This window comes from Cololabis saira, chromosome 19, assembly GCF_033807715.1.
Source record: "Cololabis saira isolate AMF1-May2022 chromosome 19, fColSai1.1, whole genome shotgun sequence".
NCBI classification, from domain to species: domain Eukaryota; kingdom Metazoa; phylum Chordata; class Actinopteri; order Beloniformes; family Belonidae; genus Cololabis; species Cololabis saira.
In genome coordinates this window covers 24,061,882-24,087,699 of record NC_084605.1, presented here as the reverse complement: position 1 = coordinate 24,087,699, position 25,818 = coordinate 24,061,882, and the positions used below count along the sequence as shown (strand labels likewise).

Below are 25,818 nucleotides of genomic sequence, written 5' to 3'. Positions count from 1 at the left end.
TGACGACGAGACATAAAGGAAGGTGACAGACTGAGACAGAGTGATGAGAGGATGTCTTATGATAACATGGATTTGGGGAGTGCTGGTGTTTTTGATGCCACTGCTTTGCTGCCAACAGTGGAGAAAATCTTTTTCTGTAAAGAGAAGTATTTATTTAGAGTGGTCAGCCATACCTCGTCACTTCATGAAAATGATCTCCTGTGAAACAGGTCTGGTACAACTGCCATTCAGAGCCACTTCCACACTACGTACTGAAATGTTGCAATGGGGCGAAGTCTGTATAAAAAGACTCATACAGGAGCATCCAAGAGCCACTGCTCAAAAATCAACGACTGCCCTTGGGACTGCCTTGTATAATGTAGTGATACTGTACACACCATTGAATGAGAACGGTCCACACACCACATTTGGCCCATGTGCAAGTTTGAGTGTGACTTACATGCGCAACACCGAACAAGAGAGGTCCGCTGGCAGTGGACTGAGCGTGAAAACCGCACACATTCTGGGTTTTGAGAGGAGCATAAGAGCAAATTACTTATAAATGTGTGCGTGACCAACCAAGCAACACGCAACAGAAGTGTGCTGGTGAAAACTCTAACCCCAACCCTTTTGAAGGAATAAATGTAATACCAACTGGTCATTTAATTTAAAGTGGTCCACACAGCTGAGGTCTCTGGCTTTTTGTTGTTTCCCTTAACATAGTGAAGGAACAGTGACTGAAAGAACAAGACTGCAAGTGTAAGGCCCAATCTCAAGACTCCCCCTACTTTTCTTCACTCGCCCTTCTTTTCTTCCCTAACCCCTAAAAAAGAAGGGGGAGATTTTAGGGCACTTGAAATCTAGAGCACTTGGCCCAGGTGCCTGTCCCAATTCTCCTACTCCCCCTCGTTTTCATCCCTAACCTGATCAGGAAGCTGAGAGCCAAAAGCTGTTTTAATTTCAGCTGTAGCGCTGTTAATATGGCACTTTATTAAGTTTTAATATTTTTTCAGGTATAAAGGTAACCTTAAGATCCGCAACCGGGGCTCAGTTTATCCAAATAACGCCTGTTAAGAAATTTGACCCGATGTTTTCGGAGATGAGAAGAGCCGCCGCCCCCGGGGAGCAGCAGCAGCTCACAGCCCGAGAAGAGACGTGTCCGCCGGGTCAGGCTGCTCCGTCGCCCCGGGAGAGAAACTCTCTCTGGGACGCAGCTCTGTTGAGAATTACGCTGGCTGAAATAAATCATTTAGGAAGATGTTGGTTTAATAGATTAAATATAACAGTTGTAGCTACGCCTGTTAAGAAATTTGCTCAGAAATTTATAGATTTCTGTCTGCCGGCTCCGGAGCTTGGGTCCGCGTTAAATCGACGCAGAGCCTACGCCGTAGGGTACGGCGTACGGCGCACGTCGCCGCATACATCGACGCAGACCTTACGACGTAGGCTCTGCGTTGGTGTAACGCGGAATCATAAATCCCTTTATTCTGGCCTGATCTTCCGCAACTTTATCTGAAAGTGTGTAAATTACCCAGATAACAGCTGGATTACTTTGTGGTTTCTGAAGACTATTATATCAGAAACATCCAAAACAAATCTGACGAGTCACAGGATTATTTCTCTCTATTTCTCTGAGACGAGTCTGCCTGTTTGCCTTCGGTCGGCGAGTCAAATCGACGCAGAGCCTATGGCAAAACATTTTCATACCCCCTCGCTCGCCAAGTGAGCATCTGCAAACCCTCGATTTGAAGGGGCTATTCTCAGCCTCTAGCCGTCGTTATGCCCCCTCCCCCTAGGTGAAAAGAGGAATTGGGACACCACTACCTTCACGGGAACGCGCAAAAGTTAGGGTTAGTGAAGAAAACGATGGCGAGGGGGAGTATTGGGACGCAGCCTAAGTGGTTGAAATGAGTTGCCTCTGCAGGGTTGCTGGACTATCCCTTTAGACAGGCTGAGAAGTCTAGTGATCCAAGAGGGACTCAGAGCAGAGTGGCTTGTTCTCCATATCAGGAGGACCAAATTGAGGTGCAGATGTCTCCCTGTAGGAGGTGTTTGCTCATGTCCAACCAGGGGAAGGCTTTGAGGCACACCCAGGAGACACTGGACTGATCACATTTCTCAGCTTATCTGGGAATGCCTTGGTGTCTTCACGGATGAACTGAAGGAGGTGGCTGGGGAGAGGGAAGTCTGGACTTCTTTGCTTAGGTTGCCCCCCAAACCTGGATAAGCAGAATTCAGTGGATGGATGGACAGTGGGGATGGCATGTTCTATATCTCAGTTTATTTCCACAGTTAACCTCACTATAACTGGCCAAGACAAAGCCACACCACAATAATGACATATTGACATCAGGTCACAAATACCACATGGTTGATCTGACTTCTGATTATCATTCATGGACAAATCAGTTCTAAATCTACACAAACACCTCTACTGCATTCGTAATGTAGGCTACACAGGATTCAGACACGGGTGCAAAACGAAGTTCTCCGATACATAGTTATACCACAATATATAAAATCACATCAACATTTTGTTAAAAGTTTGAGAAACTACACATTTACGTCTTCTCAGTCCATTTGTATACAACATATTAAAACACAGAGGTATAAATAGACAGTTCTTTTTACATAAGGCACAGTTATTAGTGGTGAAGCGTTTCTTTCATAGCTGCTGCTGCCCAAACAGTATCTGAGCATACACAGTCCCGCTGCACGATGCCTTTGTGTCTGGTATTGGCCTCACCAGATCCAGCTCTGCATAGGTCAGGTTCTCCTCCACTATCCTCGGCTAGGGGAGAGGGGAGAAAACATGATGGTGAGGAGGGAGTCAGTGATAAGACGAATATAAGGAAGCTTAAGAGGGCAAAAAAAGTTAATGAAAGTTTCATGAAAAACTCCATTAAGCTTAGTGGTGTTGAGCGCTGTAAATAAATTGTAAGCATAAACCTCTGGGTTTGGGAAATGAGACCAGGCTTTGTGCAGATGCCACCCAGAAGAAGTTAAAAGTTCAAAAACCTAATTTGTGCCATCAAAGCACAAAGCTGACACAGAGTCACTTCAACTGGCACGTTTTATGAAGATTTCTGGCACATTTACTGCAAAGCTCTCTGCTATATGTCCTTTATTTTCCATTACATTTGAAATATATTGCAATTTTCAGACATGAAGTATCAAGGCACATTAAATGTTGGATTGGTTCACACCCAAGTATAATACACTGCATGTATTTGTAACACAATAAAGCACCAAGAACATCGAAAGCAGCATGCAAAAAGAACATAGATGTACTCACCAATACTACTTTCCTTTGATGAGGTTTTAAAAGTTTTGGTTTGCGTGTTTTGTCTCCAATGGGAACTGCAGAGATGACACATAAGCGAGTGGTTTTGTACAGTTAGAATAGCAAATGTGCCATGTATGATTAAAAACACTTGATATGTACTCCTTTCCTAGCAACAATAAAAGAGATTTTTGTTAGTATAACAAGTAATGTTTTAGGCTTCTTAAAGCAGCAAACACACTAACTGAGTTGCCCCAAGTCTAGGCATGATTCTCTCGATTCCCCTGCTGCCTCGCACCCATATTACTACAGTCCCAGCTTGTTAACCACGATAACCACGTGGGCATATCTCATTATACATTATGAATGTTAAGCACCGGTTTGTTTGCTCAAAGTACACATGATTGTCATGAGGATGTAACATCTACTGTACATGTCATGCAAAAGTAATGTACATGCCCTTGTCACCACATGCCCAAGCGTACCTTTTCCAACTGTACAAACATTTTTTTTTTAAATGTGGGTCGAATAAATCTTGTCAGCTGCTCCAGTGCGATTGATATATAAATTAAGAATGAGATGGTATAAATAATAAAAAAGAACCAGCTCCATGACTCAAAAATATTTTTCAAATTTGAAGCAGCACAAATTAATTTAGCAGTTCTTAGCTCAGAGGGCCCCCAATAGACATGAAGTGGAAATTGCTTTTACAACACTCCCTGGAAGTAAGTGGGTTTCGGTTCGTGAAGGTCTAGGGGTAGTATTATAAAGCCTAGCATACAACAAGAATTTCTGGGAACCTTTCCAAGGTCAGAACAAGCCCCTGTCCTGGGTCAGGTACTACATTGCAGTCCTGACAAACTGTTAGATGCGGGATGGTGCTCATTCAGTGCTTGAGAGATGAGATTCTTCAGCTATTTTGATGTTTGACTAATTTCTTCTCTTTCCATTACCGTCTATGCAAACAGAAAAGCAGCAACCCATTCAGTGCTGATCTCATCATTTGAGTGTTTATCTACTACTTTTTATTCTTCTTTTGCATATTCTTCTTCTTCTTTTTTCAATTGTCAAGCACAGAATATGGGGCACTACCACCACCCAGTGGTATGGAGTGGTAGTTTCCAAAATCAGTGGATCCTACTGGGTCCAACACTGTATTTGAAATGGCTGGGAGAACCAAGAAGGAGGTCAACTCTGTTACAGCTTCAGCCCTCTAGGTTTTTACCCCAAACCACCACTAAAGGAAACCTCTTGTTTGGTCTCTTGCTCGGTCACACAGTTTCTCTTCTGTCAATATTTTCTCTTTCATCACCTTTGCCATGATATCCACTGAAGCTCTTTGATATAGTTCCATCGTTGTTGATGTGTGATATAGTGCACTTGATGCAAGAGACAACCAAGACAGGTGTCTAAAGTTACTTTGGGTCATTTATGATAGGAGGAACCGGAGACAGAAAAAGGCTAAACAACTATTCCTCAAAGTTAATCAATTATTCCTTAAAACAATATTAAAACTGATATTTTAACATGACAAAACTCATCTGTGCTGCTTTAATGAGTCAACAAGAACTTCAGTTTTGACAGATGCTTACTTAAAGGGGACATATTATGGCATTTAATGTATATTTTAAACAGGCCTTGAATGTCTTAAAAACAATCTAAAGCTTGTTTTTTCTACATAAATCAGAAATCCAGCCTGTGGGCCCTGTCACTAGTTTTACCGCTTCTAACCTCTTTTTCTGCGCCTCATTTTTAGGGAAGGGGGGGGTATGATAATGAGGCTCTGTGCTGATTGGCTCTCTGAATGACGTGTAGCAGGGGAGGAGAATAAACCTTGCTCCGCCAGAGCAGCCCGAGCCTGTAAATAAATACAACACTGAATTTTCACAAATGGCAACTTTATTGTTAAAAAAATTAAATATGAGTTGTGTATAAATAACATTTATGCACTATTTCAGCCGGATCTGCCCGGCGGATGCTGAACGCTGGCCCCGGAGCCACGCCGGGCGCCCGGCGTGGCTCCGGGGCGCATCCCCCGTTACCGGGGATCAAACCGACAGATTTCGATGAAAATCTCGGAGGGTGAAGCTGATCCAGCCTGGGACGTACCCCAGAAATCCCTGCTCCCAAAGCGGCTGGGAACCTGGACAATTTAGTAGGACGGACTGCGCTTTGGGAACGGGGAAGTAGGCTGGAGCAGCGCGCATCACCGCGACTTCAACCGGGGAATTTGACCGGTTCCGACCGGACCCCAGGAACCGGCCTGGACTGGTAGCAGGGACTCCCGGGGACCGACCAGCGGAATTTCAGCCGGATCTGCCCGGCGGATGCTGCGCGACGGGCGCCCGGTGCACAGATCGGCTCCGGGCCGCATCCGCGGCGCATCCGCGGCGCATCGCCCGTTACCGGGGATCAAACCGACAGATTTGGCTGTAAATCTCGGAGCATGAAGCTGGTCCAGCCTGGGACAGACCCCCAAGGACCCAGCTCCCAAACCACCCGGGAACCTGGATGATTTAACCCGGATCCGCGGCGCCGCGTCTGACTGGCTCAAGGAAGGACCGCTCCAGCAGCGTAGAGAGCTGGTTGTGGGCGTGGTTTCAGCAGCGGAGGCTGAACCTATGGAAATGAGCGCCTATGGTGACGTCACCATAGGCGCAGATTCAGAATGGCTCAAAAAAAGGTCACGTGACACTGGAAGACTCAGTCAGGGGGGGGGAGCAGACCCTGCAGAATTTCATGGTATTTTATCTTCCCTGTGTTGGCAGGGTGAGGGGAGACCACTTTATATTAAAACAAGAAAAAACGTGTTTTTCATAATAGGTCCCCTTTAACAGTCTCTATCTTTGCTTTTCACTAAACAGAATCAGCTGTAGAGTCGTGTTTACCTTTTGCTGGTATCTCTGGTGGTGTTTCCTCCTGGTAATCCCTGCTTCTTTTCTTTCTGTATTTCCTCTCTTTCTTGGGAAGAGCAGGAGAGACACTGACCACGCTGGTGACCGTCTCACCTGAGCTGGAGTGGAACCAGATGAGCAAATATTTAGTTTTTCCAGTTACTATCATAGCTACTGACCAATGATTTGTTGGGAGAAAACTATCGTGCTCTGACATCGTACCTGTTCTGAGGGCTTTTGACCAAAAGGTAATTATCTGTGAAGATAGAACATTAATATGAATGAATATGGAGACACAATTCTACAGTGTGTAGTACTGAAGATGGTAGGATATGGCTGCGGTGCTGACCTTTTAGTCTCTGCTTCCTCTGTATGAACTGGCAGGTTACTGTCACAGTGAACATGCACATGCACAGCAGACCCACTGAGCAGATCAGCACTGCACACAGGTACACATCTGAAACAAACACATCAGTGCAGCAGCACAAGAACATCCACATTACTACACTCTTTGTAAAATTATGAAGGGGAAAAAAAAAGAAATACACGTTTTGCTGGGCTATTTTAAGATGTATATTCTTGGGGGTTAGGCTATTTTTGCCTACCAAGGGCGATGGTAGTCCACCACAAACGTGCACACAAAAGCATGCTCAAATACCACAACTTACCTTCAAACAAACTCCACAGGCTTTCTTTGGCTTTGGTCGCTGGTACAACGTGCACTATACAGGAAAGAAAAAAACAGAAGAGAGACATCCATAGTCATCACTGTGGCTTCCACTGCTGCCTGATTACACCCTAACTGAAGTTTAAATAAAGCTAATTGTTGAAGACAGGGAGCCAAGCTTGGCCTCCTCCCTGAATGATTGTGTCTCTGATTCACTGTCCACAGCGGTTAACCTTCGCCGGGCGAAAATGATACATGTCTCATTAAGTCAGACGCCGGGGTAAACTTTTTACTCACACCTAAGTATGCCCAAATGCCAACCTTCTCTTGTGGTTGAAAGGGGAAACTTGTGTATTTAATGTCTGAAATGCTACTGTTGTACGTGATGGATGTAATATAATAGTAAAAGTGACTGGTTACCACTATAGTGGCCCATTACATTGTGGGATACACTATGTGAGGTAGATTTAAAGGTATTCTCCCTGATCTGAAAGAGCTAGCAAGAATTTTGAAAGAGGCACCTCTAAGCCCCGCCCATTCGGTTCGAATGATACGGATTGGTCCAGGTCCAGGAAGGGAAAGAACCAATCAGATGCCTTCATTTTAAACCACGCCCCCCCCGCCCTGTCCCATGCGCGCACTCGCTTCCAGCCCCGTGTTCGTGTTTGTGGGGGCGTGGCTTTGGACGGAGCGCTCGTGGGTGGGGGCGGGGCTTAGAGGAAGCGCCACTTTCAAATCTTGCTAGCTCTAGGAAGTTGCATAGAATAACTTTAAGGGACTGCATCCGGCTTGCTGGTCTGATGTAGTTCCTCGACTGAACACTGGGAGGCTGGTTGCAAAAGCAAATCAGGCTGTCAGCGCTTATGTCGCAGCTCCAGGTTACATTGTTTCAAGTTTCATTTCGTGTTTAAAAGTGTTGTTTTAATTTGGGTCCAAACCCCCCACCAGATGTGTTTGTGTTACCATGACAACCCACCTGAAGTATAACGACTATAACAGACTATACCAGGGCATAGCGACCCAACAACTGTGTGTTTTGACCCAGACTCGGACATCTTTTTATGGATGGTTTGTGAAGCGCAACTGCAGCTGAAGGCTGTTTCTCTGTCACTTTTGCATTACTTTCTTCAACCATGGCTGTTGTATCTGAAACCACCCCCTAGTTGTTCTCTAGTCTACTAGTCCTCCGTCACTGTATCATAATTCATAAGTGTAATGACTGTGTAGACTATTGGAATATTTTCTCAGATGGAATAAAAAACTTTTCACTGCGCTGCATTTTTACTCCACAGCTCATAAATAGATTTGTCACGTACCAACAGTAACGTTTTGGTTAAAACAGAAATAAACTGGAATAAGAGTATTTACTTAACTGTTTATGTGCTCCTTCATAAACCACAATGGACCACCCAGCTAGAGAAGCCTTGTAAGCTCAAACACGCGTAATCTGCCCATAGTTGGGTTGAGTCAGAGTCCTGGAGCTTTCACACCACAAACAGACTATACCAGGGCTCACTCACACCTGTACCGAGACCACCTGATACAAGCGGCCTCAGTACGGCCTCTTTGATGCCCATACCGACACAAATTAACCGTACTCGCGTCCAGAGGACCTTTGGGGCGACCTAAATGGTGTCAGTGTGAAAACCCTCAATCTCAGTTGATTTCCATGTTAAAATGTCCAGCTGCCTTGCTTAACTTACATTCTCAGAATAACCACTTTTTTTGTTGTCAACTCAGTAGTTTTGTTGCCAAAAAAGAGATTTAAATGAAAACATTAGTGGTTAAAGTTAAATCTCTTGGGTCAAAACCATTACAGTTTCTTTATACATGGGTCGCTTGACATCGCAGGATGTAGTACATAAAAAAAGAGTTATAACACACCCCAAAAAACTGAATATAGGCCCCAGTGGGATAATCTTGATGTGAACCTTTTGGCCCACACAAACTCGCCTCCCTCATTTCTCTTCCCTGTTTGACCACAGGAGCTTTAACACTGCTGTACTCTTGCTGAGCTGGTGGCAGGAAGCTCGTGAAGTGACACCCACCAGCAAATTTTGGAGTACCCAAAACCACCAGCAGCTGACGACGGGCAGGCTCGTCACCACGCCCACTGGAGACTTTCCCACAGACGGACAGGGAAAGCAGGGCTGCCAGCAAGGCTGCATGCCTCACATGATCCAGAAATACTACAATCTCTGGAGTCGGACGAAAACAGGAAAAGGTTTTACATTTTCTCGTATTCTAGTATTAAGGGAAATAAGCTTTTGAGAAAGTGGACGCAGAGTAAAAGGTATAGAAACAAATCAGACTTTGTGTCAATCGCAGCTTCTGTTGCGGAAAAAAAAAAGATTTGTGGCCAAAATCATAAAGTAGAGTGGAGTAAGTAAGCAAGTAAGCAAAATCTAGAGGCTGTTAAATGTCACGTAGAGCAATGTGTGTTTATTGCTTTGTACTTATTTTACACAAACTGAGAATGCTTTCAGACAAAAATTCAATGGGACTGTGGTATAAGAATTTAATTAAAGTTAAGTACATCAGAACAATACTTTTTAAATTTAGTGCGTGTGAAACCACACACTAACCATCCATATGTGTTGTTTCAAAACAAAGCTAGCAATCATTCATAGCAGGGATCATTGAATTATGGTTTTAATTTTTAAGCAATTAACATTAAAGGAGCTTGAGGCTCCTTTTAAGAAATGAGACTCTCTAGCGCCACCCTTCACCACGACGGCCGTTGGGGGTACTGCAGCCAACAGTGAAGCCGGCACGGGAGAACGGGGAGAACGCGCATGCAGCGTCATGTGACGTCACATCCGCAGCCCAGCGCGGGAAATTCGGGACCGAATTGCAGCACATTTTGCAGCACACAGCCTGTTCAAGGCAAAGAAGAGATACACTAGAGGGCTCATTCTTTTGGGTTTGGAACGCTTCATCTGACATTATTACTAGAAAACTTAAAATGTATACGGATTTTTTTCATAAATCTTGCCACAATCCGGCCTCAAGCTCCTTTAAGTGTGTCAAAATCTAACTATCTGTGTAATCTGATCCCTCCCATCTTTTGTCCTTTTATTTTTTCTGTAAATCACTTTCATACTTGTCTTTAGTACACTGGTATTTGTAGGGGGCTGACACTCACAGAAGATTTAGAATCAGAGATAAAGACATGTTTAAGGACTGCGGGAGGAAGCTGGTGTACCGAGTGAAACTCATGGGAGGGATATGGTAACGCCACATAGAAAAGCTCCAGCTGAGAGCTGAGCCTGGAATCTCCTGGCTATGAGGCCAAAGCATAAACTGTACACAAAGAACTGGACAGACTCTCAGGGACGTCATCCATAGGTTTTCAAAAGAGGGCTTTTCAACCCTCTTTTTCTTCGTACCGCACGGCATAATGTTGCAAATGGGTGGGAGAAACGGGCCTCACTTCAAATGGTGCTGCAGAGGCAAGACTTGAAACCAGTGCTACCAGAGCTGAACGTGGACATGCTGTGGCTCAGCCAGGACCTATCGGGCAAAACTTCCAACTTAGACCCGTGAGCCGAGGGCCCAGTGACATCAGAGGCCTTCAGGTCGCTTCAGGAGCTTTTGGCAAGTAGCCTGATTAGCAAACTTGTGTGTTGATCCTGGACCCTTCCAATGTAATCCAAAACTGTATACATTGGTCTCTAAGTACAGTTAACAACGCAGGAATTGTCATTTTAACAGTGGAAATTGATTAGCTTTGAAGCCACCCTGTGGTCAGTTGAGGAACTGCAATCGTAATTATTTCCATGTTCAAATAAGGCTAGCATGCTGGATGTGGACCCTTAGATGAGAATGACTACACCACAATGGTGTTGGAGAGAAAAAAAACATAGCTGAATATTCGGTGAGGCGTGATGTCAACTTCATATTATCACATTACTCTCATTTGTGTTCAAGTTCCAGGGGAATAATCACCTTACTGCGATGGATTGGATTTGAATCCAGAATGATCCCAGTAGCTATGCTGTCTGGGTCTTGTGCCAGTGAGAGTGTCTCCCAAGGGCAACGGGTGCAGGGGGATGGTGCATGTGTAATTACATCACCAAGTGCTATGGTTGAGTGGGTTCTGTTCTGCAGTGATATAGCGCAAGGTGCTTAACTCTCTTTTGTTCACTTATTTAGCAATTAATCAAGTCTATTATATACTATGTGAGTTCTGTGATGGACTGGTGATTTGTCTAGGGAGTACCTGCCTTTCACCTGGGATAGGCTCCAATAGATCCTTGTAACCCTAATTTAGAATAATCAGGTATGGGTGGATGGATGGAACATGTAGAAAGAACTGGCGTTCTCCTATTCATGTTCTAGCTGATCAGCAGCATAATTACTGTTCTGGTGTGGCGGAGGTCACAGCGCAAGGGGTCTCCGGCTGCAGAGGAGATACGTCGCTTGTTTGATAGAGGAGAGGTATAAATGACCAATGAGATCCATTAAACAGGATATGTAAAGCTAAACGATAGCATGACACTGATCGAGTCAAACTCCTGAAGCTGTTTTTAATCAATGAGACAAAATCAAACCAGAGTCTTATGTTAGTGTTTGGACGCTTTTCACAGACCTTTAACAAAAATCAATTTAGGCTCATAGTCACAAGAAAATAATTCACAATTCCCTATTTTTTAATTGTCCAAAGTTGTTCGAGAGAAATGCATATTTTCCTTTTTATTCCCACCCACAGAGTTTGTGAGAGATGCAGAAGTCTGTGGTTAATAAAATGGTGAGTACAGTCTCTGTCTCTGTGAAATATCCTTCCAGTATTTTCAAACAGCAGATGATGTAACATAGATCACCTCCACTCCATCACATTCAATAATCCACAGCATAAATCATGATTAAATCTCTGACATTTATGTGTTGCTTTTGCCTCGGGTTCTGTGTAGCTGTCAGTGGAGCAGCTGTTCATGCTGGAGCAATCACAAATGTGTTGAATCTGCTGTACTGTGCTCCGTTAAACTGACTCCTGTCCTCCTGCCAACGTCTGAATGGCTGAAAAAAAGCACAGGCCTACAGAGGAGGGATTCATCACGATCCTTTTTGTCCATCAGAGGCACAGAGTTGTATTCAGTTACAGACTATTTAGACTTGTGGCTCTTTTTTTTCTTTCCCAACAAACCCAGTGCTGTAAACATCAAGACACAGACGGGAACTGTACAGAATAATGTTCCTCTGTGACTAAATCACTCATCGCTCTGATCTGCTGTATTATAAATGACTACAGATGAATGGAAGTACAAAGCTTTTAACAATCTACCCTCAAACTTCCTGTCGTCTCTTTGCATCTATTCCTTCTGAGAATCTGCATCTTTTTTACGCGGTTGATCAATGTGCCTCTGTGTCCTATTTGTGGGATGGTTAGTCATCATCCTCTTTATTTTTATTTTTTTTATTTTTATTTTAAAGAAAAAAGTTTTGAAGAGATGAGAGCTATCCCTGAATTTCATTTTGTTGAAGAATTTTATTGAAGAATAAGAGTTCAGGAGGAGGCTGCTTCCACATTAAGCTCTGGGAGTGTTTATTATGGTAGTAGTAAGAGTGGTGGGGGGTTTGTGAATGAGACAAATTGTGGAAACACCTGACCGCCTCATGTTTCCCAGAGCCCAAATTCCATTAGTTTGATGTCACAAAAGCATACACACGAGTGGTCATCAGCTGTCTGGTGTCGTATCTGAATTTGGACCAAAGAGCAAAGATTGTTTTCCAGCACTATTGAACAATCTTCAATCAATCTTTTTCTAGAGATCCTATTTAAGTGTTTTATTAAATTTGAAAGTATAAGCATCGGTGTATCCATCCATCCATCCATCCATCCATCCATCCATCCATCCATCCATCCATCCATCCATCCATCCATCCATCCATCCATCCATCCATCCATCCATCCATCCATCCATCCATCCCTTCCTATTCCGGGTTACGTTGATCTGCTGGGGCCTATCCCACCTCTCTTTGGGGGAAAGGCTCCAGCTGACCCCAGATCATTCATTGCAAGAGTACATATAGATGGACAACCACAAACTCTATCGCTCCTATGGACAACTTAGGATCACCAATTAGCGTAACATACTAGCATGATTTTAGACTGTTGGAGGAAGCTGGTAGCCTTATAGGTCAAACTCACATCAAGAAACATGTAGGGTCTAAAAACGATCCATCAGGCCTCCTGATCCAAGGGGCAGCACAGAGAGTTGCTTATCAATCTGACTTTGTACACAGTTGGTTAGTGATATGAGTAATCAGAGCAACTAATATGATAATGTATTCAAAGTGATTAAAACAACTCAACAGGAGAGTGTGTTGTGTAACTTGCTATTTAGACTGTTGGCTTAACAGCAAATACATATACCTTGATAAAAATGATTTGATTGCCATCTTCTATCTTCAAGATAAAGTCTGAATCTTAATTGTTGATACCAAAGCTAATTTAAAGGTCTGTTAATCTTCAGTTGCAAACATCTATACTATTCTTTGCAATGAGTTTGCCTCTTTCTTTATTGACAAAATTCATTTTTTTAATTCTGGCATGGTGTTGGGTTTTGTCACGGTTTTGGAATTTAGGTTTCTGTTTTATTTTGAAATTCCATGTCCTCGTGTTTAAGTTTTGAGCTTGACTTCCCTTGTTCCCATCTGCCCTGATTGTTTGCACCTGTGTCTCATCAAGCCCTCTTTGTACTGTATATCTTGTCTTGTCTTTCCCTTGCTCCTTGCAGATCTGTACTGTTCTCTCCACCATGTGTCATGTTTTTGAAGAAGCCATGACACAATTTTGTCTAATCACTCATTATAAGCTGGATGACATCATACATCACCTGAATTCCACTCTTTGCTGTCTTGATACAGCAAACAGAACGTTTTTAAAGTATTGCACATTGTTTGGCCTCAGAGCTCCTTGACATTGCTTTCAGGTATACTTCCAAAGTACCCAAAAACAGCTGCCATTAAGCCACATTTAAAAAAAAAAAAACTCTAGATGGTTAACTTATGAACAGCTATAGCAAACCTCCCTATTCTTAAAATAATTATAGAAAAAGCTGTTTTTCAACAGCTGTATAAGATCCTGACACTAAATTACTATTTTGATGTTTTCCGGTCAAGTTTCCATCCACACCACAGCACTCAGTGCGGTTACATGCACATCTAAATCAAGCTATTGGAAACAATCTAGCTAAGGATTAAACTGGACTTTCTGAGAAATCCAAGTAAACATGCGCGAGAAGACAATCGATTATTGAGTGAGGTGCGTTCGACTCTGCGATGCTAGGTGGCGCCACACAAACTTTTGCGTTTGGTGTTCTTCTGGTTCCTTCTTTGTTCTTCATCTTCTTCTTCTCCTACTGTGTTGATCTCAAATCTATATAACCATCTTGCAAGGAGACTGTAATCCAATTCAAACATTGATCAAACTAAAGAGTGCATGTGTCAAAAAAGCCAAAACAGAAATAATAGTGTTTGGAGCCAAGGAAGAAAGATTAAAAGTCAGCACTCATCTTCAAGCAGTAAAGCTAAAAACCAATAACCAAGCCAGAAATCTAGGAGTAGTTCTGGATTCAGATCTGAATTTCAACAGCCACATTATGACAGCAGTGAAGTCAGCCTATTATCACCTAAAGAACATATGGAGGATTAAAGGACTGATATCTCAGTAGGACATAGAAAAACCTGTACATGTTTTTATCTTCAGTAGACTGGACTACTGTAACGCTGTCTGACATCCCCTCTCCTATTGGTGGGTCTCCCTACCAGTTCATTCAGAACTGGATTTTCTAATCGTGCTGTTGGTTTATAAATCTCTGAACCAACCAGAACCCTCAGGTCATCACAGTAATGCCGGCTTTCTGTACCCAGAGTTAGAACCACACACAGTGAAGCAGTGTTAAGCTCAAAATCAGATGTAAATAATCATCTTTCGGCCTGAATCAAAGCTTGCATCTTTGCAAGTTAGATCTGGGGATCAAGGGTGGAGATTTATGACACAGAATCTAGACTGTTAAGTTCTGGGCCTACAAGCGCCTCTTCAACAAGGGAGGTGTTCACCATCCCTTGATTTAGCTTCTTGTCACCTTGGAATCCATATGAATTTGACCACTGGTGGCTTAATTGTAGCATTCAGAACTGTTGCAGTGGGCTTTTTTATTATTATCACTCAAACCACAATGGTCTGACTTCCTTGGATGGAAATAACTTCCCACTTCCTCGACCACATTGTGTTAAGAGCCAGACACGACGCAGCTGCCCAGTCAACGGTCACTGCAGAGAAACGTTGAGCTTTGCTCCTTGTTCCATTTCTGTCGGGACACCGGACTCTGTCCGTTCTACTTTGGAGGGAAACTCTACGTTGAAGCCAATGTCAACAGGACTACGTGTTGGATCTGATCTTTTCTAAGCCAGGACGGAAACCCTACAAGTCACAGCCTTTAGATCATTGTTGTGACCTCAAAAAAAAAGGTCCACGTGTGACAACCACACATCTTAACCACAAAATACAAAGCACGAGACCCGATGAGTTTTTAATTTACGACATCTGTGTTTTGCTCTCACTCATTTCCCAAAACTACTGAAAATTGTTTTCCGTCTGTAAAAGAAAATTGTCTCATCTGGCATTTCAGTTGCTGAATACAGGGAAATTTCAGCGTGAGGCATCAAAGTAGGAAAACAAATTCCACTTGAGGGGAAAAATGGATAATTTCTTCTTTTAGTGCAAAATATATCCAACCACCAGTCCACATGAATCAAGAGAAGGCTACATAAAGGCTAAGGAAAAGCTGACAATTGAAAGTTTCATGAAAGCCATTGGTCTAGTGGCTCAATTTGAAGAAAGGTTTAAAAGCATTTGAGCGTCATCTGTCTGGCTAAACATGGGTCCAAACAAAACTGTGTCTTAGATTGTGTAATAAATGTCTGATGAAGCGATGCAGACATGTTCACGAGTGTAGCATTAGCAATCGTCTGACAGGAAAACAGAGTTGAATCTTAAACGCATTACTGACATATGTGGTGCAAAATCAGTTCGAAAGCCTGAATGAGAAATGAAACTTTCTGTGCCCAAAAAAAGGAATCTGGCATTCACAGAGAGGTCAATGTCACTTTATCTTTACATTTGCAAGACTCTCTTTGTGGTGCTCCTTTCATAGCCAGTATGTTTTTTATGTATTTATTGTTTCTGTGTTGTTGTTTTTTCAGTGAGGACGGCATAACTCCGCTATAAGAGTCTCTTCCACTTGATGGCAGCTGCTCCACCACAGGTGCATCCGTTTTCAAAGGGTGCCAAGAAGCGATCTGCTTTGCTTGGAGTCTGTTTTGGCGCTTTGCCGACTTACAGGTGGAAGATCGCTCTGACGGGAAGTTAGATACAAGAATGCCATAAAGAATCTGGTTCATTTTGATGATAAGAAAACAGGCAACCTGATTTATAGGTCAACATTATCTTAATTTCCGGAGGTTGCAGATAAACAGTTCGGAGGGTCTCAGAAGATATTTTAAGCACATTTGAGGAAAGGTTTATTTTAGAAGTCTGAACACATTTTTTTGCACCAGTATTTTTTTTTTTTTTTTGGCACAAGTATTATAGCAGAAATAACAGGAGACAAATGGACGAGAAATACGTCTTTAAATGAGCAGATTATAGTACACTTGGGAGTGCCCTGAAATGGCGCTTAGGCAAGGCAAGTTTATTTATATAGCACAATTGAACACAAGGTAATTCAAAGTGCTTAACATTGGCATTAAAAGCGGCAAGACATAATTAGACAGTAAATAACAAACAAGATTGAATAAAATTATGAATAAGATGATAAGAAAATAAGTAAAATAATAAAAAGCACAAGCTGTTAAAAAGTAAGGACAGTAAAGTACAGCAGGTAAGTATTTAATTTAGGAGTACGCTTGAGTAAACAGTAATGTTTTTAGGCCTGATTTAAAGGAGCTGACAGTTGGAGCAGACCTCAGGTCTACAGGAAGTTTGTTCCACCGGTGAGGAGCAGAATAACTGAACGCTGCCTCACCTTGCTTAGGTCCTTCTAAGGATGGATAACGGAGATCATAAAGTTTTTGGAGAACACATGCTGCTAATGGCACCACTCTCATTGATGGACCAAAGCTGTACACATTTGCCTGTGTATTGTTTTTTTTAGAGTGTTTTGGAAAAGCCAGAATATAGGAGACCACATCCCAGCCTGCTCTTACTTGAGACCAGTTCTTCTACATGAGGAGAAATTCAAGTTTTGGACCTTTTTTTAGAAGAGTTTCTTCAAAGGTCATTAAGTGCAGCTCATGGAAACAAGTGTCCTTAAAACAAAAATGTACAGTAATGTAGTTAAGACTGTTGTTTAGTGTGACAAATGTTGCAACAGAGGAGAAGCTTCTTCACTGCTATGGATGAATGTCTGAATTGTAAATCTACATCCACTGAAAGGCAACACTGCAAAATTTCTCTAAATGTGTTTCAGGTTTTAAGGTTTCAGTGAAGGATCTGGTAGCAGTGAATATGTCATCAGTTCCATTGTGTGAAAGTCTCTCGTGCCAGCAGTGTCAACGAAACCTTGCACACTTTACTCTCGTTCCAGAGCTTACTGAGACGGAGGATCGTGTCATCTCCAGGCCTCGTCCCAACCAATGACATTTATCCTCCCAAATGAAAAGCAGGACTGCGCTGTGCTCGCTTGAAACCACTCAGCATTCTGTGCAGCCAGATGTATGACATCACCCAGCTGTGGTCAGACACTGCAGCTACTGGAGACACATAATTGGTCTCCAGAGACAAATAGTTATCACGGTTTCAGTTCATCTGGCCCACTTTATCTGTATGTCTCTGAACCTATGAGCATCTCTCCCTTTACTTTAAATGCCTGTTTGAGGGCAGGAACTATGCATATTCCCTATGGGTTTTTGGTTCGAAATTCTTGCCAGGCAGCTAACAGGGGGTCTGTGCTCCTTTTTTTCTCTCTTCTTATTGTCAGGTGAAAACTGAATTCCCTGCAGGAGAATATGCACCAGCTTAAACTTCTGTGTGGTCACTCTGTTGTGGTTGGAGGCGCTGTTAGAAAGTCTTTGCCTCGTCCCGTCCGATAAAAAGAAATGCCAGCATCCTTAGAGAAACATACCACACAAATGGCTTCATGCGGAAGAAAATGCAAAATTCCCAACTTTTTCTAGGTTTGGGCTGGTTTTGCAAGGTAATGGCTTTAATGCAAACTTAAATCTAAGTAACTAATGAATGCATTATAACTGAAACATGAGGTTGGTGCAGCAGCTTTGAACGGCATCACAATTACAATAGAACCTTTGAAGCTACTTTATGTAAGATGTACACTTTTTTTAAATATTGTAATGTAAGTAAATCACAAACACTAACAAAAACGTTAGATACACTCTCTCAATCCACTGTGTTAATGAAAGAGTCAATAAAAATATTATGCTGATAAAGGGGAACGGTCCGGGAGGCTTTGTAAAAGCACTTTCTCCCTCTAGAGTTAATATAAATCATTGCAGCATTTGGTCTACCTTTTTTATATGTATTTAAATGAATTTAAATGAAGGACAGGAAGTTATGCTTGTCAGTCATGTTGAGCACACCGCCCCAGATATACGTTTTGGACTGAGCTCAAAAAAGTCCTCATTCAAGCTAGAGCTAACAGGAGAGCAAGAAACTGGCAAGGAATTGTGAGGAAGAGAGCTCCACGAAGCAACTGGGAGATCCTGTAAATGATTAGTGGAAACTGATTTTTCACTTTTTTTTAACTTATTTGTATCATGCACTTCACTGTGTCTTACATCAGGGGCTGGCACATGAACCTTCCTGTGTTGTGTTGCCTCCATTTGGTCTAGATTGGTATGGTTACATGGTGCGCCACAATGCTGGATGGATTTTCATTTGAACTACTGTATTTCCTGCACTGTAAGTCGCACTTAAAATCCTTACATTTTCTCAAAAATCAGCATTGCGCCCTATAATCCGGTGCACCTCATGTATGAATTGTGTTGTGCTTACTGACCTCGAACCAGTTTTATCTGGTACACTGCGCTCAAAAATCTGTCAACATGTTTTAGTGCGACTTCGGTAAGCAACGAAGCCGCTCCGCTTGACCGATTGTCGGACTATTCAGCTGACACATTAAAGTCGGTCCTTGGTTGAGTACGGTTGCAACGGCAGACACTGTCAGATAACTAATTATGTAGTGCTGGCAAGCAACTATCATCCAACATCTAGTCCATGTTACCTTACTATCATTAGACCTCAAGCCAACATTAGGTTTTTGGCGTTAACACAATTTTCAAATCTAAATCATAATCTAATTATAATTAAATGTTGGAATTTTTTTTTTTTTGGTTTTGTTTTCGTTGTGTTTTGAGGGTATACATTTGGATATCATTTTGGTTCTTTAACGGACCAGCCCCAACTTAGGATAAGAAAGTAATGACATTAAGTGTTTCCTACTTTTCTTTTTTTTTTTTTTTTGATAAGTCCCCTTCATCAAGAAGTAGGTAGGAATATTATTTAACTTTTTAATTATTATTTCAGAGTCATTGATAGAACAGATAGGGTAGTACTATCTGGTATTCTCAATTAGTGCATTGAGTAGAATTTTTGGTTAGTATATTTGGCATGATTATAGCACTATGAAATATGTTTTGGTACCGTATGTATGGACTTTGACTTTTTTTTTTTTTTTTGAAATTGAGTTGTGGGGGTTTGTGTTCTATGTATCTAAGGTATACCCCTCTTTTTGTGGCTGAAAATATAAAAATACAATTAAAAAAAAAAAAAAAAAAAAAAAAAGAAATGTTGGAATACAACGTTGTTCCAACCTCACACTAACTTCAGGTGTCTGCTATCGCTGGCAACAATGAAGTTGGGACAGATTTGAGCTCTTTGTAATGTTGCCGCTCCTTCTCACCACACTCAAAAGGCATTGCGGGATTGAAGAAAGCAAGTGATAACATTTTCCACTTGTTATTTTGTCCCATTCTCCCTGCAGGCACGTTTCAAAGTCTGTGACATTGCAGAGTCAATATTGTCACCCTTTTTTTCCATTTCAAAATTCTCCAACAGTCTGTACAGAGGACAGATCAGGACTGCAGGCAGACAAGTCCAGGACATTCAGACCTTTTCTTTCTTAGTCATGCCTAAGCAGAATGTGCTTGTATGATGTCCTGTTCAAAAATGTATAATGTCCCAGGAAAAAAAAAACCGAACAAGAGATGCAATATTCAGTCAGGGCAGCAACTCTTCCTCCCTCATCTCTACATTTTCTAAATACATGTATTCATGCTGGCCATGACAAGAAAGTAAATGAGCTCCAAAGTATTACAGAGCCTGACTTTTGGACTTGTTGCTGATAACAGTCTTGGTCTGGAGTATATGTCATCCATTTCATCCATAAATAGTCTAGAATACCTTTTTCCTCTATCCACACTTCCTGTGATGGTCCATCCCAGACGCCTCTGAGGCCAGAGATGTCAACACCGCCTCTGGACAAGGTTTGCAGGAGACTTCTTTCTTACACGGTACATTTTTAAATGGGATTTCTCAGCATAGCTCCATATTACTGAGCTTGACAAAAGTTTCCAAAGGTAATCTCTTACCCATGTGGTTGCATAAGCACTGGTTCTTAGAACAACGCTTCCTGAGATGCTTTAGATCATCAGTGACCAGTTAGGGCTCACACTCCTGCCCTTTACACATAGACATTCCTCCAGATTCCTTGAATAATGTAGTAAAATTCTTCCCTCTGGAAGGAGGATTAGTCAAATCCCCAAATTTGTGTGAATAACATTGTTTCCAAACACTTCAGTGATTCTGTCACACATTCGTTGATGGAATGGAGATCCTCTGCCCATCTTTGCTCCTCAGAGCCTTGAACGGTTACTGGCTTATTTGTACCAAATGATTATTTCAGTTGACTTCACCAGCTTAGGTAACACTAAAATACCTTAAAACCATCTTTTTAGTGCTTTTTACCAGCTTCAAATGCAAGAATGGATGTTCGACAAATTAAATGACTTTGAAAGGAGGGAAAAAACATGAAATTCCTCGCTGTTTGTGTAAAGGTGCGCATGTTCTCATCACCGCAATGATCTGAGCTGATAAAGTGTGAAACAGGGTGGAGGATAATGGATGAAGCCCTTACCTCTGAGCTCTGTAGCAGCAGTGCAGTTGGACGAGGCCTTCCAGCGGTCCTTTTGCTTTTTAAACTCCTGCACCCGGCAAATGTAGAGTCCCCGGTCATCCTCCGACACATTCAGGATCAGGAGCTCAAAGATCTTCCCCTGCTTCACCACCGTCAGCTTCATCTTTGGCCACGTGAAGCTCTTTGTGTAGTTTCCATAGAAACGAGCTTTCCTCATGTTGACACGGGCGATGAGGAGTTCATCTTCTGCTCGATCGGAGCCCGCTGGCAGAAAGGTCCATTTGACAACGGGTAGAGCTGTGTTACGCCGTCGCTGGGACACCACACAAGTGAGGGTGGTGTTTTGACCCTCCTGGGCAACCGTGAACGGGGAGGGAGTGATGGTGGCGTTGATGGCCAGACATAAATCTGGAAAAAGAGGGTTCAACCACAAATTATTGTTGTATTTGGAGCCATGATATCACATGTCTTCATCTGTTTGGGTTGTGAAAATGATCCCCCACACTAAGATTCCACATCTGATCACTGAGATATAACTTAGCAGGACCGGCTTTTCTTGTCTCACACATTCCCACTTAAATTTAATGGCATCTGTTTCCCTTTTCTGATTATAATCCTCTAGTAGTTAGGGAGTTAAACAGTTATGTGACAGCACAATCTTTACAGCAGCAATTCCAAAAAAACAAAAGCTGGGACACAGAGTAATGCTGCGTTCCATTTACCTCGGAAGTCGGGACTGGGAATGACGTCACAGCCGAGTTATCAGCGTTCCAGTTACAAAATAGGTAAACAAGTTTGTAGTTCGCATATACCACATGACAAATGTAAATTACACTATAGCAGCATATATATGCCGAACAATACTTGTATACGACTGATTTAGTGTGACCAAAACTAGAATGAAGTGCTATGAATTTTTACAGAGCTCTCTTCTACTGTTTACAACCGGGGCAGCCATCTTGGAATGTGAACTTGGGGGTGGTGAAGACTCTCCCACTTTCCCAGTGGGAAATCCCACTTCGAGGGCGTTCCAGTTGAAAATTCCGACTGGGAACTGGGAAATCCCCACTTCCGAGGACAAATGGAACGCGGCATAACATCCCAGATGTTACATGGATGTGTTAGCGCTTTTGGACCGGGCAGCTTGAACACCTGAACATGAAGCAACAAACACTCCCATCCAGACAAAGTCTCTTTTTGGGGAAGACCTTGCATCGTTCAGCAAGACAATGCAAAAATGCATCCGTTACAAAAGCGTTGCTTCATAGTAGAACAGTCCAGGTGTTGAACTGGCCTCCCTGCAGTCTTAACCTTTCAGTAAGTAAAACCCCCCAAAACATGACGAAGAAGATCCAGAACTGTTGAGCAACTTGAATCTTATATCCTACAAGAACGGGACGACATTCTTCTCCCAACAACTGGCTGACGTTCCTTAGTTCCACTTCCATATGGACTGTTGTAAAAAGAGGACGAGGATGCTACATGGTGGCCCAACTTTCTTCGAAATTTGCAGATCATTGCATTTTGTTTTAATTTACATTGTTTAACTGTTTTATTTGTGGTTCTGTCCAACTTTTGGGGAAATGTGGTTGTCTTTTGAACAAAATTGTACACTTAAGCCACAATTTATGACCATTTACATAATGTTTGGGGACAATAATCTTCATCAAGCTTTGAAAAATTTAGCAGAGAAAATATTTTGTCCACAACAAACTTTATTCATCTGAAAATGGTCCATTCGTGAGAGTGGAGTTCATTTTCAACACCATGTCACCGCAGAAGGGAAAAGATAGGATCTTGGAACCGGGTGAACTCCAAAAAAAGGAAAATTTCTTCTTGACGTCTGTATGTGTATGTATGTTGTGATAAATGTTAGAAACTTTGACTGAAATGTTAAATGACACTCTCCCAAAAACACGTGTTATATTTATGAAAAGAAAACAATAAAAACAATAAAAAGAAAACAATATGGTGATAAATTTGAAATGGCTTTATTCTATCTACGTTTGCAGTGAAGAGCACTTTTTAAATTTAAATCAAGTTTTTCAAGTTTCTGTTTGTTGATAAGTCTTTGTCAATGTGAGGGGAAAGAAAGGAAAAACCAAACTTTTGAAAGAAGTGGACAAATAAATAACAGGGCCCAAGGTGAGAGTAAAAAAAGTGGTGTAAAGCTTTTCAGCTGTGTTGTGTTCTGCAACCACGAGAGGGAGGTTGATCGTTAGTTACTCGGCAACAGAGAGGAGAAGAAAAGTGCCCAGACTGCTTAGTTGTCATGCTCTTAACTCTTAGTAATTTATTTAATCTTAGTAACTCATTTAAGACGTCTCCTCATTTCCACCTCCAAACATAACAAGCTTGAAATTTTTGTTTACTGTGATGCAATTTAAAGGTGGAGTAAGTAATTCTGGGGTATTTATAGCCCAGAATCCTTTTTTTTTTAAATCGCTTTAAATGAATATGTCCTCACCGTCCGTCTGTCTGTCCCTTTTGTGAGTACAGAGTAAAAATAAATGCACAGCCCTGGCTATTGTAAAATCGGAACTAAGTGAGGGCAGCCTGCACCCTAACCCACAAAAATCATTGCTCCAGCCAATTAGAAACAGGGTTATGATGTTCGTGATCATAATGGGATGCGTTTTCTCCTTGAACACTGAGCTCACTTTCTATATTTTGTTGTTTTTGTTTCGGATATCAATAGATATCATCCAGAAATAGCATACCCTGCCTTTAACAATGGGATTTATTTATAATAAATAAATAAAATGGTGTAATGCCTGACTGAGTTTTACTGGTCTCCTGTCAACAAGTACACAGTACTCCATGTCCAGGACTGGCAGTGACTTTGCTGTTGCCCAGCACTTGTCTTCCTTCACAACAGAGTCGGTTGGGGGGTTTCTGCCACCCGTGACGACGTACAAGGGCCGAATCACGAGGAACCAGCATAACTTCTGCACGTTGCATGACAGTATTTCTAACACATCTGCTTTTCCAACGTTAGGCAACTTCACAACACACGCTTTCCACGACACGCAATCATTTAAACTGTGTCAGGAATGTGATGCTGAGCTGTGCCCGTACTGGAGGTCACTTCCTCCTGGGCCGTTTCCTATTGTAACTGTTCTTGAGTAACAGAATAGAGGCCGATACCTGGTGATATCATGACAGAAAATCACGGAAATTACTAAACATTAATGAGCAGGACCTAAATAACTTAGGAACTCTCACAGAAGTTTCATCCTTTTGTCAGCACAAACGTCTCTCACTTTGATACATTTTGCAGAATTATTAAGAAAATACATTTAACAGACAATCCATAAAGATCCGACTCTCAAAACATATTTGTCTGGCTAAGATGTTTGTTTCTCCACCTCTGCACCCATCACCCTAGCATCCTCTCTGACTCTGATGTTTTCTCCAAAGTTTCTCTGAATGCTGCTGGAAACAATCTCCATAAACCACTTTTACTCCCTGGAAGCAAGATCATGTTCATTCCTACCTTCAAGAAGAGTTTGGGCCAGAAGAGCAAAGAGCAGAGAGAACCTCTTCATTTTCCACGGCTGCAGCCTCCATAAACTCTAAGTTAAATGCGCCTGAGCAAAAGTATCCCCAACTTTCTTCTACTACTTCTCTTTTTTTTCCTCCCAGCTGAGGATTGTAATATGAAACATTGAACGCTCTGTTTCTACTGAGAACCTCCCTTGGCCCCTCCTCCTCCTCCTCCTTGTCTCCTCTCACACAGTGAAAACACATTTGGCAGGCTCATGTGCACACACACACACACACACACACACACACACACACACACACACACACACACACACACACACACACACACACACACACACACACACACACACACACACACACACAAGTACACAGGTGAGCACGTGTGAGGACACACATGCACGCACCACCTCTGGTTCTGATGAGGGAGGGGAAAGTCGTTTCCTGTGCAGGATGGGGGGGTCGAGGACGGGTGTGCTGTTGAGATTGACGCCGAGCGAATCGCACTTCCAGCTGTGGAGGACAGCGGGGGCCGACCTCAGTCAGGGCTGTTATTTTGGAACACACAGGCGCAAAAAAAGAAAAGGGGGGGAGGAGGTCTGCAGCCTTTTCTTTGTGTGTGTGAGAATCTCTCATGTTACCAAAATGTTATTTTGAACTTACTTTAATAGTCAAATACTTTCCTCAAAGGAGCGACTGTTGTCACTGTTGGTCAGCACGTGATGGTTATATACACAACAAGGTTATTGAGGCCCAACATCCAGCTCGATCAACTTATCAAAGCTCTAAAATGTCAAAATATGCAGTTCCCCCGACCGACCACCAGGGGCTTCATAAGCGATTCAACCTGCACTGTCCTCCCTGTTAAAATGTTCAACTTTACAGCAGAAGGAAAGGTGAAACATAAAGATTTTTGTCTTCATGGCTAAATATTGTATCCAAATGTATAGGGAGTACAATTTAATTGTGTTAAATAGTAATTTTATCAATTATTATGGGTTATTTGTGGTTTTTATTTTTAACAAAACCTACAAGATCAGGATATAATAAGACTTTATCAATCCCACAGTGGGGAAATTGACTTGTTAAACCAACTTGCAAGACAATATAAAAGCTTAATTTCATTTAAATAGGGATTTCAGCACTTCTGAGCTTTAAATAAAGCCCAGCAGAGCTTATTATTCTTATTTTAAGACTGCCAGGCCCACGGCAGCTATCTTAGACACAGCTGGAGCTGCTCATGGGGCTGACTGGAGGGTAGCCTCTAACCCTACCCCTAACAGCAGCCAGAACAGCCAGCTCCTCTAGCCGAGCTGGACTGGACCGTTTCAGATG

At 42.3% G+C, this 25,818-nt stretch overlaps 1 protein-coding gene across 1 annotated transcript; it reads right to left on the bottom strand.

Annotated features, from left to right (window-relative positions):
* Positions 1-1,859: 1,859 nt before the first annotated feature.
* vstm4b (V-set and transmembrane domain containing 4b) lies at positions 1,860-24,605 on the bottom strand. The gene is made up of 8 exons (XM_061708019.1): positions 24,476-24,605; positions 20,980-21,387; positions 6,825-6,878; positions 6,506-6,613; positions 6,379-6,412; positions 6,151-6,275; positions 3,275-3,339; positions 1,860-2,770 (listed from the first exon to the last, which is right to left on the bottom strand). Exons 1-8 carry the CDS (start codon positions 24,525-24,527, stop codon positions 2,645-2,647), a joined length of 972 nt encoding a protein of 323 aa, XP_061564003.1. The 5' UTR covers positions 24,528-24,605; the 3' UTR covers positions 1,860-2,644.
* Positions 24,606-25,818: the final 1,213 nt, after the last annotated feature.

What these genes read in the sequence shown, in the direction of transcription:
- vstm4b (XM_061708019.1), bottom strand. Translation starts at nt 24,527, where the DNA reads ATGAAGAGGTTCTCTCTGCTCTTTGCTCTTCTGGCCCAAACTCTTCTT. An exon ending in TGCTGCTACAGAGCTCAGAG is followed by an intron (nt 6,879 to 20,979) that starts GTAAGGGCTTCA and finishes TTTCCTGTATAG; the next exon opens with TGCACGTTGTACCAGCGACC. An exon ending in ATCAAAGGAAAGTAGTATTG is followed by an intron (nt 2,771 to 3,274) that starts GTGAGTACATCT and finishes CCTCTCCCCTAG; the next exon opens with CCGAGGATAGTGGAGGAGAA.